This window comes from Crocodylus siamensis, chromosome 9 (assembly GCF_052110815.1).
Source record: "Crocodylus siamensis isolate JL-2025a chromosome 9, ASM5211081v1, whole genome shotgun sequence".
Classification (NCBI taxonomy): Eukaryota; Metazoa; Chordata; order Crocodylia; family Crocodylidae; genus Crocodylus; species Crocodylus siamensis.
The window spans coordinates 50259902-50284229 of NC_143403.1; the positions used below are offsets into that span (position 1 = coordinate 50259902).

A 24328-nucleotide genomic window follows, 5' to 3' on the forward strand; every position below is an offset into this window, starting at 1 on the left:
GCTGTATCTAACTGAAGCACGCTATACAACAGCACATCCAGGGGCTCTCTCACACAGGTCCTCTAATCAGCCATCCCCAACAGTCATCAGGCTCTCAGTACATTACACCACCCGGTTCCATATCTAGGATGGATACAGAACAGTCTGGGGAGCCCAGCCCAGCACAGATGATTTTCCAGAACAAACAGACCTAGGATGCTACAGAAAAGGCTGCCAGGGGTGGTCCAACCAAGATGCTCCAGTAAATGGTTCCCTCATATATACCCCTGCCACTCCCAACCCCTCCCTCCCCAACACTGATTTGAGGCCAACACTAAATTCTGCCCAGTATCTGTATCAATACTCCAGGGTACAACTCAACCAACACTATGCTATTTCCTTTATTTTTTATGGACATTACACATCTGCACAACCGATCACAAGCAGATGCTGCTTGTTCTGCAGGGGCAGGTCAGATGACCTCTTGTGATACAAGCAGCACTTGTTCTAATAGATTTTAAGGTGAGAAGGGACCATCAGGTCCAGTGTGACTTTCCCTATAACACAGGCCATAGAAGATCACTCAGCTGCCCCATCACTGAGCCCATTAGCTTGTGTTTGGCTAAGGGACATCTTCCAAAAAGACACCCAGTCCTGGGTCCATCAGTGGAGAAGCTACCACTTGCCTTGGTAGCTTGGTGCCTTGCTGTAACAAAAAATGTGCTTGATTTTCATTTGAATTTGTCACACTTCTGCTTCCAACCACTTGTGGCCTCCTCTTCACCACTGCCCATTAGTACTGGGCACCTCCTCTCTGTGATGGTGTTTACTCACTATAATTAGGTATAGGTAATGGACGTCTGAGGCAGTTCCTCAGCCAACAGCATAGCTCCACTGAACTCAATGCACATTTACACAAGCCGAGAGCATGGCTTCTTGGCACCTCTAGCTCTTTCGGTGGACTTCTGAGGAGAGGATGTGATCCAAAGGCCCAGGATCCCCAACACACATTACAGAGACATGCCATGGTGATAAAAAAAAGCAGGATACCCATCCTCCCTCCTTCCCCGAGCATGTACCTTGGCCAGGAGCAGAAGTGTGCGGCTGGTCCGGGGGTCAGCATGTTGGTCCCGGAGGTTGAACAGCTTTGGAGTCAAGATGGCAGGAGCAAAGAAGCGGAGGAACAGAAAGCCACTGATGGCGATGTACTTCATATCCTGAGGGAATGGGAATTTATGTCTCCAGGGATTTGCTGTCACCATTAAGGGAACGGGGCCCCTTCCCCCATGCTCACATAGGCTCAGTGGGGCATCAGTCCCCTTTTCAGACCTGCCACTGGAGGGTTGCCTCCAGTTGAGGATTGGTGGGGGGCACTGGGAATATGCGTGTGTTCTCCAAATTCCTTCACGATTCCACCCAAATTTGCTCCCAATCCCTTCCCCAGACCCAGCTCCAGTCACACCTACCAGTTCCCAAGCCAATGGGCAGTAAAAAGAATCCCCTGAGAGCCATCCAGGAGTAGCTGCTGCTTGGAGGCAAGAGGGAACATGCTAAAGCAGGCAGTGGGTGCACCTACATGAGATGCTTTGTTCAGGATTAGTGCAAATTACTGTGCAGTAAGCATCACTGTCTATACATGCAGATGCTTACTGCACAGTAATTTGCTCTTATCATAAGTAAATTTGCTCCCTGGAAATACAAGTAGCAAATTTACTCACAATAAGTTACTGTGTAGTACAGCATGTATAGACAGCCAAACAGGAGCAAACTTGCTCCTGGTCAGCCAAGCAGCAGGGGGCAGGAGATTGCTCCCTGGCCCCAGGAGCTGCCTACTGCTGGAGTGGACTCCCCCACTGAACAATGTCCCTCCACCCTGGCAGCAGGGAGCTCCCAGCCCCAGCTCCCTGATCATAATTGCAGAGCTGGGGCTGGGAACAGGCTGGGAGCTTGTTCCCAACCCCAGCTCTATAATCACAGAGCTGGGGCTGGGAATAGGCTGAGAAATTGTTCTAGCTCCAGCTCCGCAATCACAGGACCTGCCCTTCCCCTGCAGCTCTTTCCAAGCCTCCTCTGCCCCTGTCTGGGGAGTTGGGGCTGGGAGCTCCCTGCTGCCAGGGCAGGGGGGACATTGCCCTCACTTAAGCTCTGGTGGCAGAGCCCACCCCAGCAGCAGGCAGCAATCCCCCAGTCCCTGCCAGGAGACAGCTATCTCCTGGCCCTGTGCTCCCTGCCAGGCCCTGGGCTCCCTCTGGCTCCACTGACAGCCTAGAGCACCCCCTGGCTGCTGCAGGGGGCCAGTGCAGGGCTGGAGGGGGTGGCAGCAGACTGTTGCCAGGAGCAGCAAATCTGCTCCTGCATTCCTGCACATACAGATGTCTGCTTGAGGTGGATTTACTCTAGTAATTTACTGTAGAGTAAACCCACCCCACAGCATTTGCATCTGTAGATGGGCCCAGTAAGTCACCTGCAGCAGCCCATGCTCTGATTTCATTGGGTATCAGCAATGAAGGAAGGCTGGGCCAGACAATCTGTGGGGCACTGGAGCGAGGTAGAAGGCACCAGAACCAAGCTATCAAGAGTATCAGGAGGATTACGGGATATAGGATTCCTGGGTGCTCTTCACAGCTCTGCCACTGATTCCCCGATGCAGACCAGCCCAGCCCAGCCCAGCCTCTGGCTTCTTTACTTTTCGTTCCATCCAGGAAGAGCACACACCAACTGCTGAAACTTGCTGAGCCTGACGGAGGGTTTTTGAACCCAAAAGCTTGCTTAATGATTTTTTTCCAACTATTTAAGTTGGTCTAATAAAAGATACCAGATTCACGCAAAGAACCTTGTCTGCCACTGATTCCCTGATGCACTTGAGAGGGAAGGCAATGAGCCCTAATTCACTGATAATTAAACAAAGTGCTATGAGATCCTGGTGTAACAACCCCCTGGCTGGCCACCACCAGCGACCAAAGCTGGGATCTCTAATCCCAAAGCACAGGCTTCTACCACTTGAACAACTGACCTCTCCCCAGTGGAGGTAGCAGCAGCAGGGCAGTACCCTCTTATGTAGACCATTACCAGAGCAGTGGTTCTCAACCTCACTGGACACAAGACACCCTCCATAACCTTTGTGAATTTAGTGGCACCCAATTTCAAAAACTAATTTATATGTTAAAGTGTTTATCTCCTTAAACAGGGGATAGGCAGTAGGGGTGGGAGATTATCTAGGCAGAGGCAAGCCGGGCTTATTTGCTTAAGTCATCTGCTTATCTCCTCACATCTCACTATCTTCTCACACCTTGTGACACCCTTCAAAGGACCTGGTGCCCCAACCTGTGGTTGAGAATCACTGGGCTAGAAGGAGACAAAGATACCCTGGGTGATGGGCTACACAGATGAAAGGTGCCATTCACTATGAGTTGTCCAATCCTTGATGGTTGGCTATAAAGCCATGAGAAGGCCTATAGATTAAGACTCTTGTAACCCCATCCCTGCCCCTTCCACCCTACTCACACCACCCCCTCCACAGCTGCCAGACCTCGTGCTCAGCCTCTGGAAACTGGTCCTCGACCCGTTTGTGTAGCTGCTTGAAGGCCACCCTCATGATTGGTGGACATTTCTCCACCGAGCCAATGATGGACTCCATGATGTCGCTCAGATATCCCTTCAGGAGCTCCAGGCTGCTCTCCCGTACCTGGGCCTCAGACAGTGAACCCTTGAAGGATATCCGCCTGAAAGGAAACCCAGAGTGATGCACGGTAAACCCATTAACAGCCTTCACTGCATGGTCTCTCTTGCTTTATTGAGCTAATAAACAAAGCCTTCCCCTACTTCAGGGTGGGTGGATTGCCTAGTTTTCCAAGCCAAGTTCCCACAGTAAACTCCTGTGGTACACTGAAGATTTCAGTCTCAAATTTGGGCCCATTCTTTTACACGGAACATTTTGAACAAAGAGACAATGACCTTGCTAATGCAATCAGCATAGTAGCTTCTGGGCTGTTCCAAATATTTTCTGCTATCCCTTAGTTTCTTTGCATTGCGGATGTCTGCATTGACAGAGCACTGCTATCCAGCAGGGAGTGGAGATGTGGCATCAGTGTAGAGGAAAGCAGGGGGAGAAGAGGTCAGCTGGAAGTGTGGGTTAGATTCTTTGGCAAAAACAAATCATTGTGAAATAATTAACAAGTTGTCATTGGAATTGCAGATTTCAGATTCAATGCCCAATTAGGATGTATGGGGCAGTTTGTCCATGTCAGAGGTATTGTGCCAGGCTCCAGATGAGGGGTCGGTTTGGATCAGTAAGGGCTGGGAACTTATAACCACATTTTCTGGAGTAATGAGTACTCATGGCCTCTCTCAGTGGAACATGGGGTGCTTGGACACTTGAAATCCAGGTGACTCAGGGGTTAGATTCTGGAATACAGTCCCATGGGGAAGGTGGATCTGGGGGATGAAGAATACACACAGCCTTAGATCTGAAAAGCAGGACTCACTAGCAGCCAGAATTTGGCACTGAGCAGGCCCAAAGACTGCGAAACCACCTTGAAAATGACCCCATGACAGTGCAGAACTGAACTCTCCGAGTAAACTCCAGCCCATGCAAGGTACAAATTGCAATTCTGGTCATAGTGATCCTCTGTTCACCCACAAATACTGGCTTCCAACTAGAGAGGTTTGCTGGGCCTGACTCATCTTCACAGTGCCCTTCAAGAAATCATATCAGCCAACTCTCTCAGCATCCTTGGATGAATCGCATCTGTCCTCATTGACTTGTACATGTCCAGTTTTTCTAAATAGTCCCTAACCTAGTCTTTCACCAAGTGAAATCAAGACTGGGCTGACAGGCAGCATGGATCACCTGCAGAGCCTATGGATCATCTGCAGAACAGGTGCAGTGTGGATAGGAGCAGGATAGGCTGTTTTGCCTGGTGCCTCCTCAAGGCTAGGAGGAGGCAACATCTCTGGGGAGGAAGGGGACTCAGTGTAGAAGGCCCATTCAAACTGGCACTTTTCTGCTGAGTTGAACAACATGGAGATCAATTAGCAGTGACTATAATTGTTGATGCATACTCTCTAGTGACCATGCTGAGACCAACCTGCCCATCCCTTGCCACCAGGCAGGTGGTAGTGACGGTGAGGGAGTCGAAGCAGTGACCAAGAAGAGAAGAGATACCTGATGGCCCATTTGCCCCCATGCACAGCAGCATCCTGGCATAACAACACACCACAGCATATATTGCTCTGTCCTACTTCGAACAGCCTTCCCCACTGGAAGAGAGCGGAGTAGTTTTCATGCCTGAGCGTTGGCTGCTGAGTTCACTCAAGCAGTCAACACTCAGGCATGAAAACTACTCCGCTCAAAACTGGGACCCATCATCTCAGTGGAGCTTAGCTCCAGGCCACAGAAGGGCCCTCCCAAGTTCCCTGGGCAGCCATGCTGGAGAAGGGGAGTGTATTCCAAAGGCGATGGAGATGGGATTAATTTTTCTCCTTGCTCTCCCTCTCCCCATCTCAGTCTGGGGCAAGCAGAAGGTAGACAGAGAATGATCCTAGATTTGCAACCCCAGGGTTCAGAATCCAGGGTTCATCCCTGCTGGGGGTGACAGGTGCCTGCTTCCCAAACCCTGAGGCTCCCTGGCTCCACAGTCTGCAGATCCAGCCTGCAGAGGCCATTAGCATGCCACTGGGTTATTTTTAGAGGTATAAATCACTTGCCAGACTCACTTTTCTCTGCTTAAATTAGCACAGTTAAGTGGGAAAAAATAACTGTGAATTATGCTGGGTTCCATGTGTCACTGTTTTACTAATTTGTCACATCTAATTGGGGCATGCAGGATCTTGATCCCATGCCCATGTCTGCCCTGAGACACATCCCGCACCCATCTCTTCCCTTCTCCTCTCCGAGACATCTGCGTACCTGCTCCTCTGACCCCTTCTGACTTTGCCTCCAGTGATCTCCTCACCCTTCACTGTCTTAGATTCATGGTTCCTTTGAGGCAGATGGAAGAAAGTCCAATCAGACACCTCCAGCCTACAGAAACCATCCTGCTTCCAGCTATCTTGGCATGACCGTGCTCCCCACAGGTTATTCTAACATGGGAGGGTCAGCATGTCCAAATGCCTTGTGCAGCAGTCCTTCTAACCCCACATCCTATCCCCATGAGAACCCCAATCACAGCACAGCCCAGCACAGGGTTCCCCTCCCTGGTTTGTATTATTTTCAGGTTCAGTTTGGTGCTTAGCAGGTCTCAGGCTGGTGGACCTGCTCCCATCTCAGCACAGAGACAAAAGTGCTCCCTTCTACCTCCAATGCCAATGTAGGCTTTCCTCAGAACAGAGCCAGTTAAAAAGCTCATTTTCCACCTACCCCAGATGGATCTCAGGTTATGCACAGAACACACCTCTCAAGGTGGATACACCTGATAGTGCAATGAGGAGCTGCCTGCCTTCAAGACTGATCCCACCTTTCTACAGTTGCCAGAGCAGGCAAGTCAGCATCCAAACCGTCCTCAGCCAGTAGGAACCTCTCTGAAGGAAACTCAGATGGTGATCCCCTCATCTGGACCCAAGTCATTGGATATGCAAGACCACCTCAGAAGTTTGCCTCTCCAGGGGTTTGGGAGAGTGTAGATGTTTGGAAAAGGGTGCACTGGGATTTCCCTCTGGGTAGCAAAGTGATTATGGAGAAGCCGCTGCAACTGGCTCTTTGGCGCATTTCCCTCTGAACAGATGATCCTACAGGCAGACCTTGCTCCTGGCCACAGCTGCACAGATTTGGAGCCAGTGCACCATACCCACCTAAACCTGGAGTAAACTTGAAGTTACTCCAAGTTTAGACATGCGCAGACCTCTGCAGCCCCTGCACTCACCTGGTACGGTTCATCTCAATCTTACAGGGATCCAACTCAACATACTTCTTCTCCTCAAAGATGCGGTTTATGATTGGCTTGAGGACCTCATTGAGGTACGGCATCCCAACCACCTGCGGGGAACAAGAAGGGTCCAGTGACGAGAGAGAAATGAGAGGGAAGCAAGGACAGGGGAGACCAGGAAGTGAAGAGAAAAAGGAAGGAAGGCTGAAGAGAAGCCAGAATGAAATGGGAGAAATTTGAGAGAGTCCAGAGAAGAGCCGCTTGTATTGTTAGAGGCCTGAAGAGCAAGCCATATGAGGAAAGGCTGACAGATATGGGACTATGCAGCCTAGAAAAGAGAAAACTTTGAGGGGATTGGTGGCAGCTTATAAATATATCAGGGGAGAGCATCAGGGGCTAGGTGAACAACTATTCACCAAATCCTTTTCACCGAAGTGCCCCAGGGGAAAACCAAGAGCAACAGTCATAAACTCCTAGAAAACTCTTAGCTCAATGAGATGGCACAGATGGGTTATTACTGACAACACCAGATTTCCCAGAACTTGCTGGGACACTCTCTTGTCTACTCACCTTCATGAACTGCTCCATGGATTTGGAAGCCAGCGAGTTGGAGCGGAAGAGTGTGTTTGGGTCAGCTGGAAGAAAAGAGCACAAGATGGGTTTCCAGACCAGCAGCAACCTGGGCATCATTGAACACACTGGATTGACTGCTCCCATGGCATTGAGCACCACAGTGCCTTGTGCGCCCACTCCATCCCACAATGCGCTGCAAGACTAAGCCTCCCCAGGCACTGTTCCAGCGGCAATGGGCAAAGGCAAAGGTACCTTGAGGCAAACTGTCACTGGTTTCAGCCTGTAGGCCAGTGGTAGAGGGGGAGAGAGAGAAAGATACTGAAAGGAGCAAGCAAAGGGCAGCAGATGGGTCTTCAGAGGAGACTGGAAAGGCTCCAGCACATATGAGGAGAAGGGTAAGTTAGAGCAACCCTGAGGCAGCTCTGATTTACACGGGAGGTTGGGCAGGCCCTGGAATACAAAGACACCTTAAAGCAGGGATGGGCAATTAGTTGGGCTGGAAGGCCACTTGGGGAGTTTTGGTGAGCTGTTGCAGACCAGGTCAGCACCACCTTCCCCACCCCCTCCACCTGCAATAGCTCACCAAAACTCCCCAGGTGGCTCTGCCTGGCACTCAGCCTGGAGGTTGGGATGGGGCTGCGGGCAGAGAATGGCATTCAGGAGCCAGATGTGTGGGTAGGGCTGTGGGCAGGGCTGGGATCAGGATCACTGGATAGTGACAATGTGGGGCTGTGGCCTGGGGCACAGCCATGATCCACTGCCTGCAATTCCCTGTGACAGGCACTGGTTCCACAGGCAGGACTGTGCAGCTGAGCACGTGGGATGAGGCCATGGGCAAGTGGGGTGTGGCGTCTGGGAGCAGGACAGGCAGGCAGTGCCAGGGCCAGGGCCAGGATCAGGATCGTGGGGTGGTGACAGCATGAAGCTGGGGCCCAGGACTGAGCCACAATCTGCTTCTCACACACCACTGCCCGCAGAACCAGCACCCGTCGCCAGGACATGTGGGTAGTGGATCTTGGTTCTGCCCCACACTTTCACTGTCCTATGATCTTGATTCCAGCTCCAGCCCCAGCCCTGGCCCTGGCCCCACCCGCCTAGCTGGTTCCCAGATGCTATCTCCTGCCTGCCTGCAACCCTGTCCATCTGCTCACGCCCTGCTCCATCCAGTATACCCGGCAGCAGGTATAGGGTGGACAAGCTGGGGTCCCAGGCAACAGGCTCAGATCCAGCAGTGGCAGAGACTGGCAGTGACAGCCAGAAAGAGCCACTGCTGTGAGGGCTGCCAGGAAGCGAGCCCATCTGCCATGCTGTCCCAGCCCTGCTGCACACCGGGGGGCAGTGGGTCTGGCTGCAGAAGCCATGGCCTGGTTTTCTCTCCCCCATGCCTGGACCAGGTGGGGCTGAGGGCCCCACTGTGGGCTGGACAAAATCCCTTGGTGGGCTAGCTCTGGCCCACGGGCCATATTTTGCCCACAGCTACCTTAAAGCCACCAGGAGCTTCCCTTCAGACCTACTTCAAGGGCAGGAAAGGCATGAGTGAGAACGAGGACTTAATGACATCCATGCTCATCCCTACCATGTACCAAGTCTCAGGCAGACACAAGTGGACAGGGCACTGCCCATGGGCTTCATCCTGCAGGATCAGGCAGGCAGCCAAGAGAGCACCCTGATCACTATGACCACCCTGCCCGGCTGCACAACCCTAGAGATAGCTCCTGCTATGGTCTGGTGCCTGTCACCACCTAGGTACTGACACCAGCTGGCACCAGGCTCACTGGCACCACCCACACACTGCTATCAATGGGTGCTGAGGTGATAGGAGGTTCCCTTGGCAAATGCACACCAAGTGTTAGGGACAGATTACAACTGGCTGGATACAGAATTCAGATCTGAACCACAGACAGGGTGCCTGGATCCAGAGCCCAGTTCAGCCCACTACAAAGGCAGGCCAATCATGATCTTCTGAACTAGATTATACACACCCGAGGGGAGAGGGCCTTGTCACTCGTATTTTTTAGTCTAGATCTTGACACTGGGATTCCACCGTGCCTGGTACTGTACAGACACATAAGGAACGAGCCTCTGTAGGGTACAGACCCTATCATGTCATGATACAAGACAGAGGAGGGGAAAACTGACTTGCCTAAGGTCACACAGTAGATCAGTGGCAGAAGGAGGAATTGAACCCCAGCATCCTGGCTCCCAACCCAGTGCCCCAGACACCCAGCTTGGCATCACACTGGCATCACACCAGCTCTTCCTCAGGAGGAGAGAAGATGCACCTGGGCTGGCTTCCACAATGCTGGCCCAGCAAAGCCTTCTTTGCCCCACAGACTCCCAGAGGAAGACCAGAACTGTCTTCAAACCATCTCCATCTGTCAAACAGTGCCAAGGTTGGGGTTATGCTTTCTTTTATATCTGATGTAGTTAGTCTATAAGGTGCACATCTACCCTGAATTCTGCATCAAATGTGCTCAGTGCTTAGGTCCCATGGCCCATTCTCCTGTCCCCACCACTCACCACAGAGTCTAGAGGCCTCTATGGAAACACAAGAAGAGTACCTTAGGCCCAAACAAGAAGCACTAGTAGAGCTGAGGAAAGCAATCAATGATGGGTGAGGATGGGAGACCTGATTGACCAGGTCCCAGTGTGAAGCAAAGGGCTATTTGTGGCTTGAAAAGGGTAGGAGATTCTCCTCTCCCCACCCAACCCTGGGGCCCATATACTTGGATCCAAGAGGTAGTGTCACTGGCAGGGCTTGCTCTGATTTGCAACAGGCTTGTGTTCCGAGCAGCAGCAAGAGGAGAGTGACCAGGAAGCGCACAAGGATGCACCGAGCAGGGAAGGCGCCACAATGAGTTCAAGGCTGACTTCAGTTCTACTAACACTGACCCCATCCCTCTGCTTCCTAAGAGAAGTGATGCCCAGTGCTCAGGGTCAGGGATCAAGGGACCCCATCACACACCACAAAGTCAGGCCTGCTTAGCAGGGTTGTGGTTTCCTTTGGGTCCCCTTCAGTCAGGGCCTGGGATCCAAGAGCTCTCGGGAGGCCCAGAGGCCAGCACTTACAGGTCCTGGTCACCTCCCGCAGGTTGAGGTAGTCCAGAAAGGGCACAGCCAGGCCTTGTCCCAGGAAGATCTTCACCAGCTTCATGGCCACATCCTGGCGGCTTTCCACAGAGCTGATCTCCTCCAGGATGGCCAATGGAGTGACGTGCTCCTCCTGCAACACAGCAGGGCAGCAGTGCTGGATGGGCACACCCCCACCCTGGAAAGGGCTGGCTCTGTGCTGCCTTGGGGAAGCCACCCACCCTCTCTGCCCCACCTCAGGAAGGGCTGGCACTGATCCTCCATCTCCTCTGCCCCTTCTCCAGCTGTGCCACTCACTGCAGCAAAGGTCTCACCATCTTATTTGGAAGCAGCACCTGCTCCTAGGCTTCTGCAACTCAAGGCTGAACCAGCAGAGGGCGCCTGAACCCCCCGCACGGGGCAACTTGGCAGCTGGGCAGCCAGGAGCGGGAGCTGCAGAATGGGCAGCAGCGGCCGAGTCCTGCCACGGAGAGTGGTCACTGCCACCCCTGCACCGTGCTGCCCCTAGGAGTGGGTGGGGGTAGGAACTATTAGGAGGTTTGGCTTGGGGCTGTTCCTCAGGCCTGAGGTTTTGCACCTCATTTCAGCCCTAGCGAAGCATCTCCTGTCAGCAACTGGACCCATGGAGGGCAGGAGTCTGGGGAGCCCTGGGCTGGAAGCAACTACAGCTTGTGCCTCCAGGTTCATAGAATCACAGAAAATTAGGGTTGGAAGGGACCTCAGGAGGTCGTCTAGTCCAACCCCTTGCTCAAAGCAGGACAATCTCCTACTAGATCATTTCAGCCAGGGCTTTGTCCAGCTGGGTCTTAGAAACCTCCAAGAATGGAGATTCCACCACCTCTTTAGGTAACCCATTCCAGTGCTTTACCACCCTCCTAGTGAGAAAGTTTTTCCTAATATCCAACCTAAACTTCCCTTGTTGCAACTTGAGACCATTGCTCCTTGTTCTGTCATCTGATACCCTTGAGAACAGTCTTGCTCCATCCTCTATGAAACCACCCTTCAGGTAATTGGAGGATGCTATCATCAAATCCCCCCTCAGTCTTCTCTTCTGTGTACTAAATAAGCCCACTTCCTTCAGCCTTTCCTCAGAAGTCAGTACCCTAGCTCCCTAACCATTTTTTTTTTGCCTTTCACTGGATTGTCTCCAATTTATCCACATCCTTTCTGTAGTGGGGGGGCCCAAAACTAGACACAGGACTCCAGATGTGGCCTCACCAGTGCTGAATAGAGGGGAATAATCACTTTCCTTGACCTGCTGGCAACACTCCTACAAATGCAGCCCAATATGCCATTAGCCTCCTTGGTAACAAAGGCATACCGTTGGCTCATATCCAGCTTATTGCCCACTATAACTCCTAGGTCTTTATTCTGCAGAATCCAGAGCAAGTAACCTGTCATCAAGAGATGACTGGTGCACCCCACACCCACAGCCAGCCCTGGATCCAACCCCATGACACTACCTAGGGACAAGCCATAGATCTGTATGGACCTGACCCACTCCCATTCCCCAACTGCCCCACACTTCCAGCTAGGCAGGGCTTTAAATGGACCCTCGTTCCCAAGGCAAGGACCCCTCTGCAGTGCATGGATATATTTATTGAGTATGAGAGGAGGGGAGGACAGGCAGCCTGTTAGCTGGAGATTTATCTGTCTGCAATTATCACTCTAAAGGCTTTGCACTTCCCTATGCCCATACATGCAGCCAGGGCAAGGGGGAAGAGCTGCTTTCTGGTTTTAATCCTCATTTCTCCTTGGGGTTAACCTTTTGTCATCTGGATACCCCACTGCAGAGCACTCTGGAGTGAGGATGCTTTAAAGGGGGTATATCGGGTCCACAGGATATTGGTTTTAGGGGGTTGGTTCTGACCCACATCCCAGGTTCAGTATAATACAGGAGACCTGTGGGTGGGTCTGTGGGAAAAGAGATGCAGAGGAGATACATGGGGATGAGCATGACATGATTAGGATTGGGTTGGGCTGGGCAGAGAGCAAGGTTAGGCCCATGCCATTCGGGTCACTGCTGACTTCCTGCTCCTGTGAGGCTGCTATCTCCTCAAAAGGGATATCTCAGAGCCTGCTCCAGGCTGAAGAGTGGAGACCAACAACTGCCCTGCATCCCCTGGAAACATTGCCTGTGATGCTGGTGGGTGCTAGATCAGACCTCTGAAACAGGGGCAGACAATAAGGTCCAAGGACCTGGGAGGAAGCTGGGAGAGTTCCCAGGGAGCCTAGGCAGGCTTCCTGCCTTGAGCAGGCGGCTTGACTAGATGACCATCTCTTCCAGCCCTGCTTTCCTATGATCCTATGAGGTATGGGGGCTCTCTCAGCGTGGGATGCCTGTGTTCTGCTTCAGGTGGGTGGGCAGGCAGCACTTCACCTCATGGGCACTTCCCCAGCTCCTTACAGGCACTGTGAGAGTCCTGCTAAGCTGCTGGGCAGGGGCACTGTGACACGGGCACCCAGTAGCTTCTGCTGGTGCACAGATACTGCAGCAGTAAGAAACTTCCAAGGTCCCCATCCCCTGCACCTACTGCTCTGCGCCCTGCCACCATGCCCGCTTCCTGCCTCTGCTGTTCATCTCCCCTGCTCGTTTTATTAGCACGTGGCTCAGAGAGACATAGCTGCATGATGACACCAAACAAGGGAGGCACCTGGGACCCACCTCAGCCGGGCACAGGATGGATTCCACCAGGAGCTCGATGAGGGGCTGGTAGTACATAGAGGGCAGGATCCGGTCCTCAGCCAGTTGAACTTTCAGCCTCAGGGCACCCAGCTTCCCTCTGCAATGGCACAAGGGACATCACCCACGTACTTGAACCAGGCCAGTAAGCAGCTCATCTCCAGCCAAGACTATGCCCTACCTCTCATACCCAAATACCTTCAAGGCTGAAGCATAAAACCAAAGTCAAGAATCTTCTGGCAGAGCTTGGCCCCCGCCCCATGGCAAGGGAGTTTCCCCTTGGTCATGCTGTGCCTCTTGATATCAGTGTCCCAGCTACAGCACAACACCGGGGCACTGGTGTGCTTCCCCCAAGGGAGGTATATTGTCCCTTTCCCCCACTCCCTCCTTTCAGCAAGGACCCTGTTTTGGTGAGTCACACTGGCATTAGTTACAGAAGCAACAGAGACACTCAGTGACTTTTCCATCCAGCCATCTATCCATCCATCCCTCCGAGTCTCTAACTTTCCTATTTTAAGGCAAGATGAATGGCAGTAAAATGAAGTAGCTCCTCAGAGTTCACTCAGCACTGGAGCATTTCAGTATGTGCCAGAAGATCAGAGCCGCTGCCTGATAGCTCCTGGGTCTGCTCCACTCCAGGCTCAAAGCCCCAACCCAGCATGGGCTTATCTGAAAACAGCTAAGCAGTCTGGCTGGCTCCTGCTAGGTCAGGAGCAAAAGGGGCAAGGGTCGTTTTGCATTAACAGACCCCAGAGACTGGGGGAGGAAGCAAAACTCACACACTATTCAAATGCAAAGGCAGCTCCTTCACCTCTTCAGTGCCCATTAAACATGCATGGGAAGGTGACAAAAGCTCTGGAGATAAATGACTCCTCTGAGGGCAGGCAGTGTCAGAAAGCCATGCTCTACAGTTGTGGAAACTGAGGCACAGGACAGAGACATGATTCACCCAAGATGAGAACACAGGATGGAGGGCAGCTGGGAACAGGATCCGGGAGACAACTGATGACTGCAGTGCTCTGCTCCTGAACCACACGTCCCCTCCCAGACCTGAGCAAAGAACCCAGGAGTCCCAAGTGCCGACCCCTGCTCCACCTTAACCAGAGCCAGGACCCTAGCCCGTGCTTTCTCTCTCTGCTCTTTCCTTCAGGTGCTAAAGGTGGCACCCTAGGCTCACTGTTTTGATTGTTTACCCAGCATCCTCCTCAGCACTGGGGAAGGGCAGGAGCCTGAACCAGCCTTTGACAGGGGATTTCTGAAGGGTGTCCAGAGAGAACTCAACCTGTGTGGGCAGAGAGAGGGGGGACAGTAAAGAAACAGGAACTCACAGGGAACAACACAGCAGCACAGCAACGACAGTTCACACTGTAACCCTAGCCAACCCGTCCTGCAGGTCCCCCAACCCAGGGGACACACAGGCCCTCTGAGTAGCTGCCAGTTTCGTTCATCCTCGTGCCCAGTTTGCTGCCATTCTCAGGGCTGTTCTAGTGTCATGCACTGACTCCCATGTCCACCTGTTGAACCCTGCAGAGCCAGCATGCTCCAGCCCTGGGACAGGAGGCTGAATGCTTCTTCTGCACCACAAACATACGTAGGCTCCCTCTGTAGCACTAGAATAGGGCAAACTGTTCCCCAGAGGGGCACATGGCTGTCCATGAAGAGGAGCTGTGGTTATGGGCATATCAAAGAAGATACAGAGCAGGGCCCAGACATGCATCCTCCCACTTGTGCCCTGCACAGTGAGCTAGGTTGCAGTCGATTCTCGCAGGCCCCTCAGAGCACCAGCCACCATCAGAACAACTACAGCCCTGGGGGGACTTCAGACCCAAGACCCCTGCTACCTCTTACCTTCTGTTGTAACCAAGCCTGGGGTTACAGTCTCAAACACAAAGTGGGGGGTGAGGGGTGGGGTGGGGAGTAATGCTGTGACTAGTCCCCTGGGCCCATCAGCTCTAACAACATAAACCTCCCTCTCCAGAGTACCAGGAGCTGTCCTTTCACCAGTACCTGCAACAGCCTGTCTGTGGAGCCAGTTAGTAAAAGGCACCCCGTTTCAAGACACCTCCAGAGACCCCCTGCAAAATCCCCTCAGTTCACAAAGACGGGAATCTCTCTCTGCCAGTTCCCGTCTCCCCAGGCTGTTTCCCTGGCAGGAGGCTAGTGCCAGTCTGGCTGGGCTGAGACACCCCAACAAAATGGTAATCATGTGGGCTCCCTTCCTCCTTCAGGCAGCAATGTGGGGGTCAGGTGAACTGGGCAACAGAGTCTGGTCCCTGCTGCTGGCTTGTGCTGTCTGCTGCCAGGACACAACATTATGTTCCCTGGAGAGCACACGTGCAGTGATTCACAACCATTAGCCTATGTCTGTGCTGGCTTCTCTGGGGCCCTGATTTTTCTGGCAGAGTAAACTGGCCTTAAAGTGCATGAAACTGGCCCTTTGAGAGCCGACCCAGAGCTAGGCTCACAGGATGCCATTACAGGTGGGCATTTCCTCCCTCTGTGAGGATCCTGCCCTGACCATGAGCAGCACTGCCCTGGTGGGACAGGGACTCCTGCTCCTCACATGTCTGAAAGTGGAGGCTTTAGCCCTTCAAGTTATTGGCCTCCTCTCTCCCATGCCCCTCATCACCCCCTAACCCTGTTGGGAGCATGCTGGCTGCCTCCCCTCCTGCATCCCAAGGCCATTGCCAGGGCTGCTCACCTGTCCCAGGAAGTCATTCTTCCCCACCATGTCCCAATCCCACACCTCCATGCTCAGAAGGGGGCCTCTGGTCTCCTTCTCCAGCTCCCTCTCCTCCAGGTCAAACTCCAGCACCTCATCCCAGTGGGGGAACCGAGTCTTCTTAATGATCTGCAGGGGGACAGAGCAGGTAAGAGTAATTAAAAAAACCAAAGAAACAGGCTGGAAGGCAAAGCAGGTCCTGGAAGAACCTCCTGCTCCTGTCGTGTGCACCTCTCCATCAGTCCTCAAATGCCCCAGACAGATGAAGAGAGGGGTGGCAGGAATGGCCTCTGCCTCTGTTGAAAGCAGAGTCCTCCCTGGTTTACACAGCAGGCAGGAGGGAAATTTAACTCTCTCAGCACAGGCAGCCCCATCAGCCCCTGGTTCGTGCATGGAGGGCCCTGCTCTGCCCAGCTCCTCTGATCTCAGCACTGCTTGCTCCCCTGCTGTGTGTTTCAGGACCCCAGGCACATAGACTCACAGGGGGCTTTTCACAGGGAGAACTCCTGAGGCTGCCGTCTGTCCAACAGCAACTGCAAAGGCCTCATTTCACAGTGTGCTGAGCACCTTCGGTTCATAATGACTGTGACAGGAGATCGGTCAGGTTTCAGCCCTGTCCCATCTCCAGGGGGAGATGCTAAAAGGGAGTTCAGCTAGAGGCAGGCACTGCATAGCTAGTCAGCCCTGTCCACCTCCTTCAAGGCCCACTTCCCCTGCCTCTGAGCTGCCATCACCATGGCATCTGGGCTATATACTAGAGGGGGTTGGATTAAGGACCTGCAGGAAGCATGCTGAGGTACGGTACCACAAGTCCTCCAGCCCGGGACAGGTTGGGCTGTGCAGGCTTCATAGCCCTGGTGCCACTTCCCTCAGCGGATCCCCTGAAGCAGAGCAATCCAGTCTACCAGTTGACACTGAAGGAGCTGGGGAGCAGGGAGGGGATGGTCACTCAAGGCAGCTCTTTGCCTCTTCCCTCCTCCAGTGCCAAGGTCAGACATTACAGGTGACTGCAGAGGTCTCTACAGGTGTCCCTGAGCCCTGCTGCCCAAGCTCATCCTGGCAGGATGGAGGGTTATGGAAGCCAAGTGCAACGTTTGGAAAAAACCCAAAGGCTGTTTGGCAAACAGTTGGGTGGTGTAACATCAGGCCCTAATCCCAGCTGAGCCACAGCCCTGGGCCAACCACAAGGAGTGACGGGAGCCAGCAGCAGCATCCTGCAGGAAACGATATGCTTCACAAACCAGTACTGCAGCATTCTTCAGTGACAGGCCAAACCATGCAGTTCCTGAGACCTGTTACAGGGGTGAACAGTTTTGAATGCATCGTGGAGCAAGGCTAGAGCCCAGGGTACCTCTAGGCATCCACAATGACAGTCTCTCACCTCATCACTGCTGGCTGGCTCTGACCCTGAGGCATTTCCCACAATCCCTGGCAGCCCAGCTTCTGCCCTGACCTACAGATACCTCAAAAGGTCTCTTCTCTCCATGAGATATGAAGTGAGGTGAAAGGGGTTGGGGGGAAGGGGGCTGGTCCCTTCAGCTCTTGCATTCAGGGAGGTCAGTTGTGAAATCTTGTTCCCTTTGCTTAGATGTCACCCAAGGGCACAGCTCACGCCATGTCACATGTCCTGCTCCCTCCATAGCTGCTTATGTTCAGAGCTCAAGCACCATGTGGATGAGTGCGAGATACATACCACTCACCACTGGGGAACTGCTCTCACAGTTCCCGCTCATGCATCACATCCAGGAGCTCCAAGGGAACATAGGGATGCTTAGGATCCACCCAGGACCCCTCTCCTTGCTGCTCAGTCACTGCAGATCAGAGAACCTTTGCAGCCCACACATGCAGCCTAGTCAGAAAATCAGATTCAGAGGGAGACCCTTCTACTCACAGCTGTCTCCAAGGTCTGGCCATTGCAGGACACTCGTGCAAAGGGGTCTGAGGTGCCGGAGATATCCCGGGGAGCCAGATCCCTGGGGAAAGAGGGAATAGGAGAAGGATGGAGGTGAGTGTCTGGTGCCAAGGTAGAGGTCATGAGTATTTGGGGGTGTCTCTGGAGTTGACCTAGGCTGCCCAGCTCAGCAGGGCACTCTGGGAGGACAAAGACTGACAGCTTGTTCTGCATTTGTACTACTCTAGAACCATAGCCCTCCGTACGGAGGCTAGACCCAGAGGGATGACATTGTAGTTCAAAGACAAAATCCTGTCCTTATGCTCACACTTCCAGGGACACATGGTCCGTGCAGAGGATGTGAGCAAGCTGCTGCCATTCATGGGGTTCAGGAAAACAGGCTGCCCCTGAACCAAGGGGGAGGAGGGAGCAGACCCATGTTGCCCCATCACCCATCAGACAAGGGATGTAGGGCAGCACGGGCTCTGGGCAGTAAGAACAAGGATGCACAAAGGAGCTGCATGCCCCAGGCTGCTCCCAAAGCACTGCTCCTATGGGGTGAAAGCAGGGAGAACTGAAGGAACAACTGGGAAAGGGGAAACAACCTGAGCCTAGAAAGGGACCACAGCTCAGACCTCAGAGCTCCCTCTCTGGGCCTTTACCTGCCTTCCCACATATTTTGCCTGTTTTCCTTCCCCATCCCTGCATCCTTTACCCACCAGGGCCAAGGTCGCTCAGCCAACCTCCTTCTGCTAATGCGGTTAGCCTCCAGCTCCTGTCCTGATGCTTATGCTCCCCCTCTGTTGTGTGTGCACAGTGGTCAGTCACAAGGCAGCAAAAGGGACTGTCCAGCCTAGTACTCACTGCAGCTGCCAGTTCCAGCCCAAGCAAGGACCCTCACCCTCTCCACCACAACAGGAGATAGGGGTGCTGGGGGTGCTGAGAACAGGGCATAGGATCAAAGCCCCATAGGGATGCAGGTGGCAGTGGCAGGGCTTGCCTGGTGCTTTCACTACTAGGCAGTAGGAACCAACGTCTATCCCTCTGTGAGCCCCCAGTTCCAGACTTCTCATGAAAGAGCGATACTTCCCATAAGGAGGTAGCACATGGACACCCATTTCTATGAGGAACTGTTTCAGGGACCCTCTACCCTACTGCTACCACCCCTGTCTCCTCAGAGCGCGTTCCCTGGGGGAGAGGGGGGTCAGGCTCCTGGCAGCTGTTCACAACAACACCCCCTCTCTCCTGGCTCCTGCCCACTCCCATCCTGCACAGACGCATCCTCATGGCCACTTGGTTGCCTAGGAGCCCACTATGGTTGCTAGGGCAACAGGATGCTTTCTTTGCTTGGCACTGCTCTCTGACAGCCTCCTGTCTGTTGTGTGTGTGCACATCGCTGCTCTCTGACAGCCTCCTGTCTGTGTGTGTGTGTATGTGCATCGGGGCTGGTACCCCACCCTCCCATAGCAGTAAGCATGGTTGTGCCAGAGCCACAAGATTACATCTCCTTCATCTGGGACCCCACCCTGCTATTTACTCCCCACACTGAGACTCCATCCTCCTAGGGCAAGAAGAGCTAAGACTGCAGCAGAACTCAGGACACCTCGGTTCTAGTCCTGGATCAGCTGCCACGACCCAGGACAAACCCCTTCACCACTCAGTGTCTCAGCTTTTCCCATCAGCAAGTGGGGATGATGAGACCTGATTTCTCTGAAAGTGCTTTGAGACTTAAGAGGAGACAAAGAGCAAGAGCCAAGTGGTGTCCATGCTCTGGGAAGGAACTGCAGGCAATGGAAAGAGGGCTGGAAATGAAAGCTATAAAGAATCAGTAGGATGGCATCACCTCACAGCCTGGAAATGGGGCCATGAAGCTACTGAGGCACTTTATCAATTCTTGTGCAAAGAGATTTGTGGGTTAAGGGCACTGATCCTTTCCCCCCAGGACTGCTGAGCGCCATCACTACCCAGCTTCGAACAGTCACATGACATGATGGGTTGGTGTGTACATGCATGTACCTGAGTCAGTGAGTATGTGTGTGTGGCAGGGTGTCTCAACCTGAGAAGCATCAAACATCCAACCACATCCAAAGAAGTGTTGCCCAGACCAGCATCCCCTGTCCTGGGAAAGGGCCTAGAATGGTGAGGTAGTTAGGAGGACTGTGGGGCAGGACTGAGGGGCACCAACAGGGCTGGGTGTGGGCACCCAGCACTGGAACAGCAGAGCTTTATGGGAAGGGGCTTCAGGCTGGAGCAGTGAAGTGTGGGATCAGGGGTACTGGCAGAGCTCATTGTATGGGAAGCACATGGAGCACATGAAGCCTGGAGCTGCAGTTCAAGTGAAGCTGAGGGGGAGGGAGGAGGGGGCAGTCAGCTCCCAGCTCCATGCCCCATGGAAAGGTATTGCTCAGCTCCTGCTTGTTATCTGGGATAGCCATGAGGGGACACTGACATGAGCCAAGCATGCATGTAGCACATGGAGCCCAGAGCTGGGACACGGATTAAATGGGAAACTCAGGTCTGCACTAGTAGGCAAGGCAGGACTGAAGTGAATCAGCGGAGCTGGGACCGCAGGTGGGCTGGGCTGTGAGCTGGGACTGAGAGGCATGGGCAGAGTTGGCTGTATGGGAATCCCAGACCTGGAATAACAACAGCGGAGCGGCAGGTGCTGGACGAGAAGCATGGGTACAGCTGTGCTGGGGAGCTTATGTAACTCCTGCCCACACGATGCCCAGTCCCTCCCCCAGTTTGTAGAGCTCTAAAGTTTAAACCTCCTCATACTGTGCCAGGAAAGGGTGGGGGGTCATTATCTGAAACATTCACAGAGCTGCCTTTTCTCTCTTCCCAACACCTCATCTCTTCACACTCCTGGGCAAGCTCTCACACCTCCCAGCCACCCCTGGGAGCTCACAGCTCTGGTGAGAAGCTCTCGCCAGCTTAGCAGTGAAAATGGAACGGCAAAGGGACTTGAACAAAAATAATGAAATAAAAAGAAAATAAAATGATTAACGCTTTCTGTCCCTACCCTTGAAAGGTGCCTGTTTATCTTCTTCAGCGTCTAGAGAGGAAAGGTTGATTCATTTCCCAACAAGGTCACTGGCTCCTGTGTGACTTTGGCTGCATCACTTAATCTTGCCCTGCCTCAGTTTTCCACCTGTAAAATGGGGATAAACTGACCCTTCCTCTGTCCCTCTTCTCCATCTAGGCTGTGAGCCCTTTGGGACAGGCTCTGTCTCACATCTAGCACAATAAGGCCTAGTCTCCATTGAAGCCTCTAGGCAGATGGGAAGCCAGGGCTAGAAAGGATCTGCAATTCTTCCCTCTTGCTACAGATACCACGCCAGATGGGTAGGGAATGGAGGAAATTTAGTCACAGTTTTTGTGCTGTATCAAATGTGGACTGAATAGCACAGGGGTCAGCAACTGCAGCCAACACCAGGTGCTACAGCGATCAGGGGAAGGGAGCAACCTGGAAAACACAAGTGGCTTTGCTTGAACACAGGATCAAGATGGGCTCGGCTGCCCACCTGCTTCTGCCTACAAAATGCAATGGCTTCTCTCCTGTTTGCTTCCTCTGCCCCAACCCCATGAAGCTGTGAGCGTGAGGAGGGAGCATGAGCACAGAACGAAGGGGTAGCACTCAGCTAGTCTAGTTCTCCAGCTGCCTGGCCCTGGGTTGAAGTCAAGACACAGCAGGCATCTCCTGAGGTGGCACAGTCCTATCCAGGGCAGGGGGAAGAGTGTTGGCATCACTTCCAGGAAAATAACTGATTCCCCAAGTTGGCCTCTTACACTGCTTTCCCTGCCTGGAGGGTAACCGACTGGCTGAGTTAGTCTCAAGGATCTGTGGCTCCTTCCTAGAAGGGGGAATCTCCTCAACAGGGCTAGGAGAGAGGGAAGGGGAGATGGCACTGAGAAGAGGCTACAAAGAGGGGTTGTCCAGGGATGGAGTGCATGGAGCCATGTGCTCCTACCTGGCCTCAATCACGTGGCAGTGTAGCACTCTCCTGTGGGGCTCCTCCAGCACCCACAGCTCCAAACGGATCTCCCCCTGCACCTCTTCATTGGGGTCAACTCGCGTCAGGTTGATCCAGCTGTCGATGCCTACAAGGGTGGAGAAGGTTGGGTCAGTACCCTCTGGCCCACCACACCCCAGGGTGCTGGGTGCCAGGAGGGCATAACACAGCATGGAATTCGAATGGCGCTGACAGTCACATGCCATTCTTGCCGATCCTACCACCTGCCCGAGGAGAGGGCTGAGCAGTGGCATCAGCAACACCAAGCACTCAGACACCACAGGTTGGGTATCCCTTGAATCACAAGACTAACAAGCACAGTAATACATGAGGGTCTCTCTTTATCTGCTTTCTGAGCCTAGAGAGGATCCTGTAGTCACTTTTCCAGGCTTTTCTCCACCATCATAAAGGTCAGAAACACTCTTTTATTTTTTAAATGAAAACCTGAGAGTGCCCCCTAATTACATGGCTCCAGGAGCTGGAGCTATGATACCAGAAACCACAAGATGCAGGATAGGATTGTGAATGTCTGGGTGGATCAAGGATGTGAGCAGGTGGCCCCTTCTTAGCCAGGGCATGACACACCTTCTCACTCCATGCAGGGCAATAGGGGACACAGCGCTGCTAGAAGAGTTCTCCACGGGGCCACGAGCATTAATCCCAGGAGGACTCACAGTCTCTGCTCTCTGGAAAAGTCTAACATTTTAAGCTAGGTCTCTGGGTTACAGGGAGGCTACTGCGTTGGCATTTGTTGTCTTTCACGCCTGCTATGAACCAGTCACTGTGATGGTGAGATACAACCCTGCATCCCTCCTCCCCAGCACTTACCTCGTGGGTGAGAAGAAATCTGTTCTTTACTGAGTGATATCTTGCCAATGACATCATCATGTCTGCAAGGAACCAGAGCCAAGGATGAGCTATGAGACCCCAAAATTAAATCTCCCTGCATGGACATAGGACATGCTATCTAGTCGACCAACCACTTCCGCAGGCCGCTCACCTCTCCCCGCCTGGAGATACCAGCTTACCTTGAGCCAGGGAGGCACTGATCCCCCCCCACACTGCTAAGCGTGGCATCTTCTCTGCCCAGTTCCCCAACAGGCCGAGCCTCTTCCTCACTGAGGCGCTGAGAACATGGAGCCCATCACTGCAGCAACAAGACTGCCCATAACCAGGGATGGCTTTGCCCCCTTTGGAGCTAACGAAGTACTGTGTCCATGTTACAGAACCCAGGAGGATTTAAGTGGACAATCACACGTCCACATATACCCACTCATTTGTGGATTTACCACACACACTGAAGGACCTAGCTCTGGTAACTCCAGCAGCCAGGAGCTCAGAGTTAATACTGCCTCACCTCCTTGCTACACAGACCCCTTTTGTCCAGTCCCTCAGCTCCAGAGGAAAAGACTGTGATGTGTCAATAAATGGCCAGAGAGCTGCTAAGAAAGCTCTGCCGAGGGTATGCCAGGACTTCCCAGTCCCAGCCAGACCCGGTTCTGCCAGCCCAGGGTCCGATTCGCTGAATGAGATCTGTGTTGGCTGCAGTTTACGCCCCGTGCTTGGAAAGGGCGCGGGGCAGCCAGCACCAATGCTCGGAGCTCCTGGCACGCCCGGCCCCGGTGTGGCCGCTCCTCAGATCTGACCCCTCTCCCCTGAGGGTCGTGAGGGCTTCCTAGTCCCAGGCGAGCTCCATGCAGAGATGACGTGAAGTGTTTCCTGACCTGGGATCTTCCCCCATGGCAGGGAAAGGAGAGGAATTGAATGTAGTGAATGCAAATTGTGTGCATCTTCGTGGGGCGTGGGGGGCTTTTCTGGCTGCTGTGAGATATAGGCAAACACTGTGGTTCTCTCTGGCTCCCAGCCAGTGCTGTCTACTGTCACCATAGAGGCCCTTCCCAAGTCCCATGCCCTTATGAAAGGGACAGTGCAATGCTCCTCATCTCGTTGCTATGGAGACGTGCAGGCTGGAACATCCTTCCTAGCAACACAGGGCCTTCAGCGCTCTCATCCGGGCCTCCCAACCCAGGGCACCCTGGAAGGCTGCAGGGGAGCCATAGGGGTCAGGAGGGGGCATTTGCCAGGGCATTAGGGAAAGGAAATCAATGAACAATCCTGCTGCCTGTTTGCTTCTGGCTCAGGAAGGCAATGGGGAGAGGCACAGAGAGCAGGAGCCTGCAGATCTATTGGCTCCAAGCAGCCTCTGCTCAGCAAACCCCTCCCTCCTCCCACCCACTCTAGTGCTCCAAATAGAGCCCGTGCCAGGTGCTGTCCATGCTCTGAGCTCCCCTCCACCTCCCCCTTACCCGATGGTGTCCTCATCCAGCACATAGAAAGTGAGGCTGTGGAAGCCCAGGGGCAGGTGCAGGGTGTACTCTTCACCCCAGAAGGGGTTCAGGTTCTTCCACACAGTCGCAGTCCTGCAAGCACAGAGTGGGAGGGAGAGGGAGAGGTGTTCAATGCCAAGGGCACTTGCAGAGTTGCTCCAGTACCTTCAGCCCAAGGGTATGGGAA

General features: G+C 53.4%; 1 protein-coding gene across 2 annotated transcripts in view; it reads right to left on the reverse strand.

Moving 5' to 3' along the window:
• Positions 1-24328, reverse strand: part of RASAL1 (RAS protein activator like 1) — a 54310-nt gene that overhangs the window by 14650 nt on the left and 15332 nt on the right. For both annotated transcript variants that reach the window (XM_090063110.1, XM_090063109.1), the window contains exons 3-14: positions 24121-24234; positions 22643-22704; positions 21773-21902; positions 17802-17883; positions 15890-16039; positions 14382-14470; positions 13171-13288; positions 10485-10638; positions 7413-7477; positions 6840-6952; positions 3509-3701; positions 1059-1196 (exon numbers count right to left, since the gene is read on the reverse strand). In XM_090063110.1, coding sequence (XP_089919236.1) covers positions 1059-1196; positions 3509-3701; positions 6840-6952; positions 7413-7477; positions 10485-10638; positions 13171-13288; positions 14382-14470; positions 15890-16039; positions 17802-17883; positions 21773-21902; positions 22643-22704; positions 24121-24234 — 1408 coding nt within the window. The remainder of the gene's footprint in view (positions 1-1058; positions 1197-3508; positions 3702-6839; positions 6953-7412; positions 7478-10484; positions 10639-13170; positions 13289-14381; positions 14471-15889; positions 16040-17801; positions 17884-21772; positions 21903-22642; positions 22705-24120; positions 24235-24328) is intronic.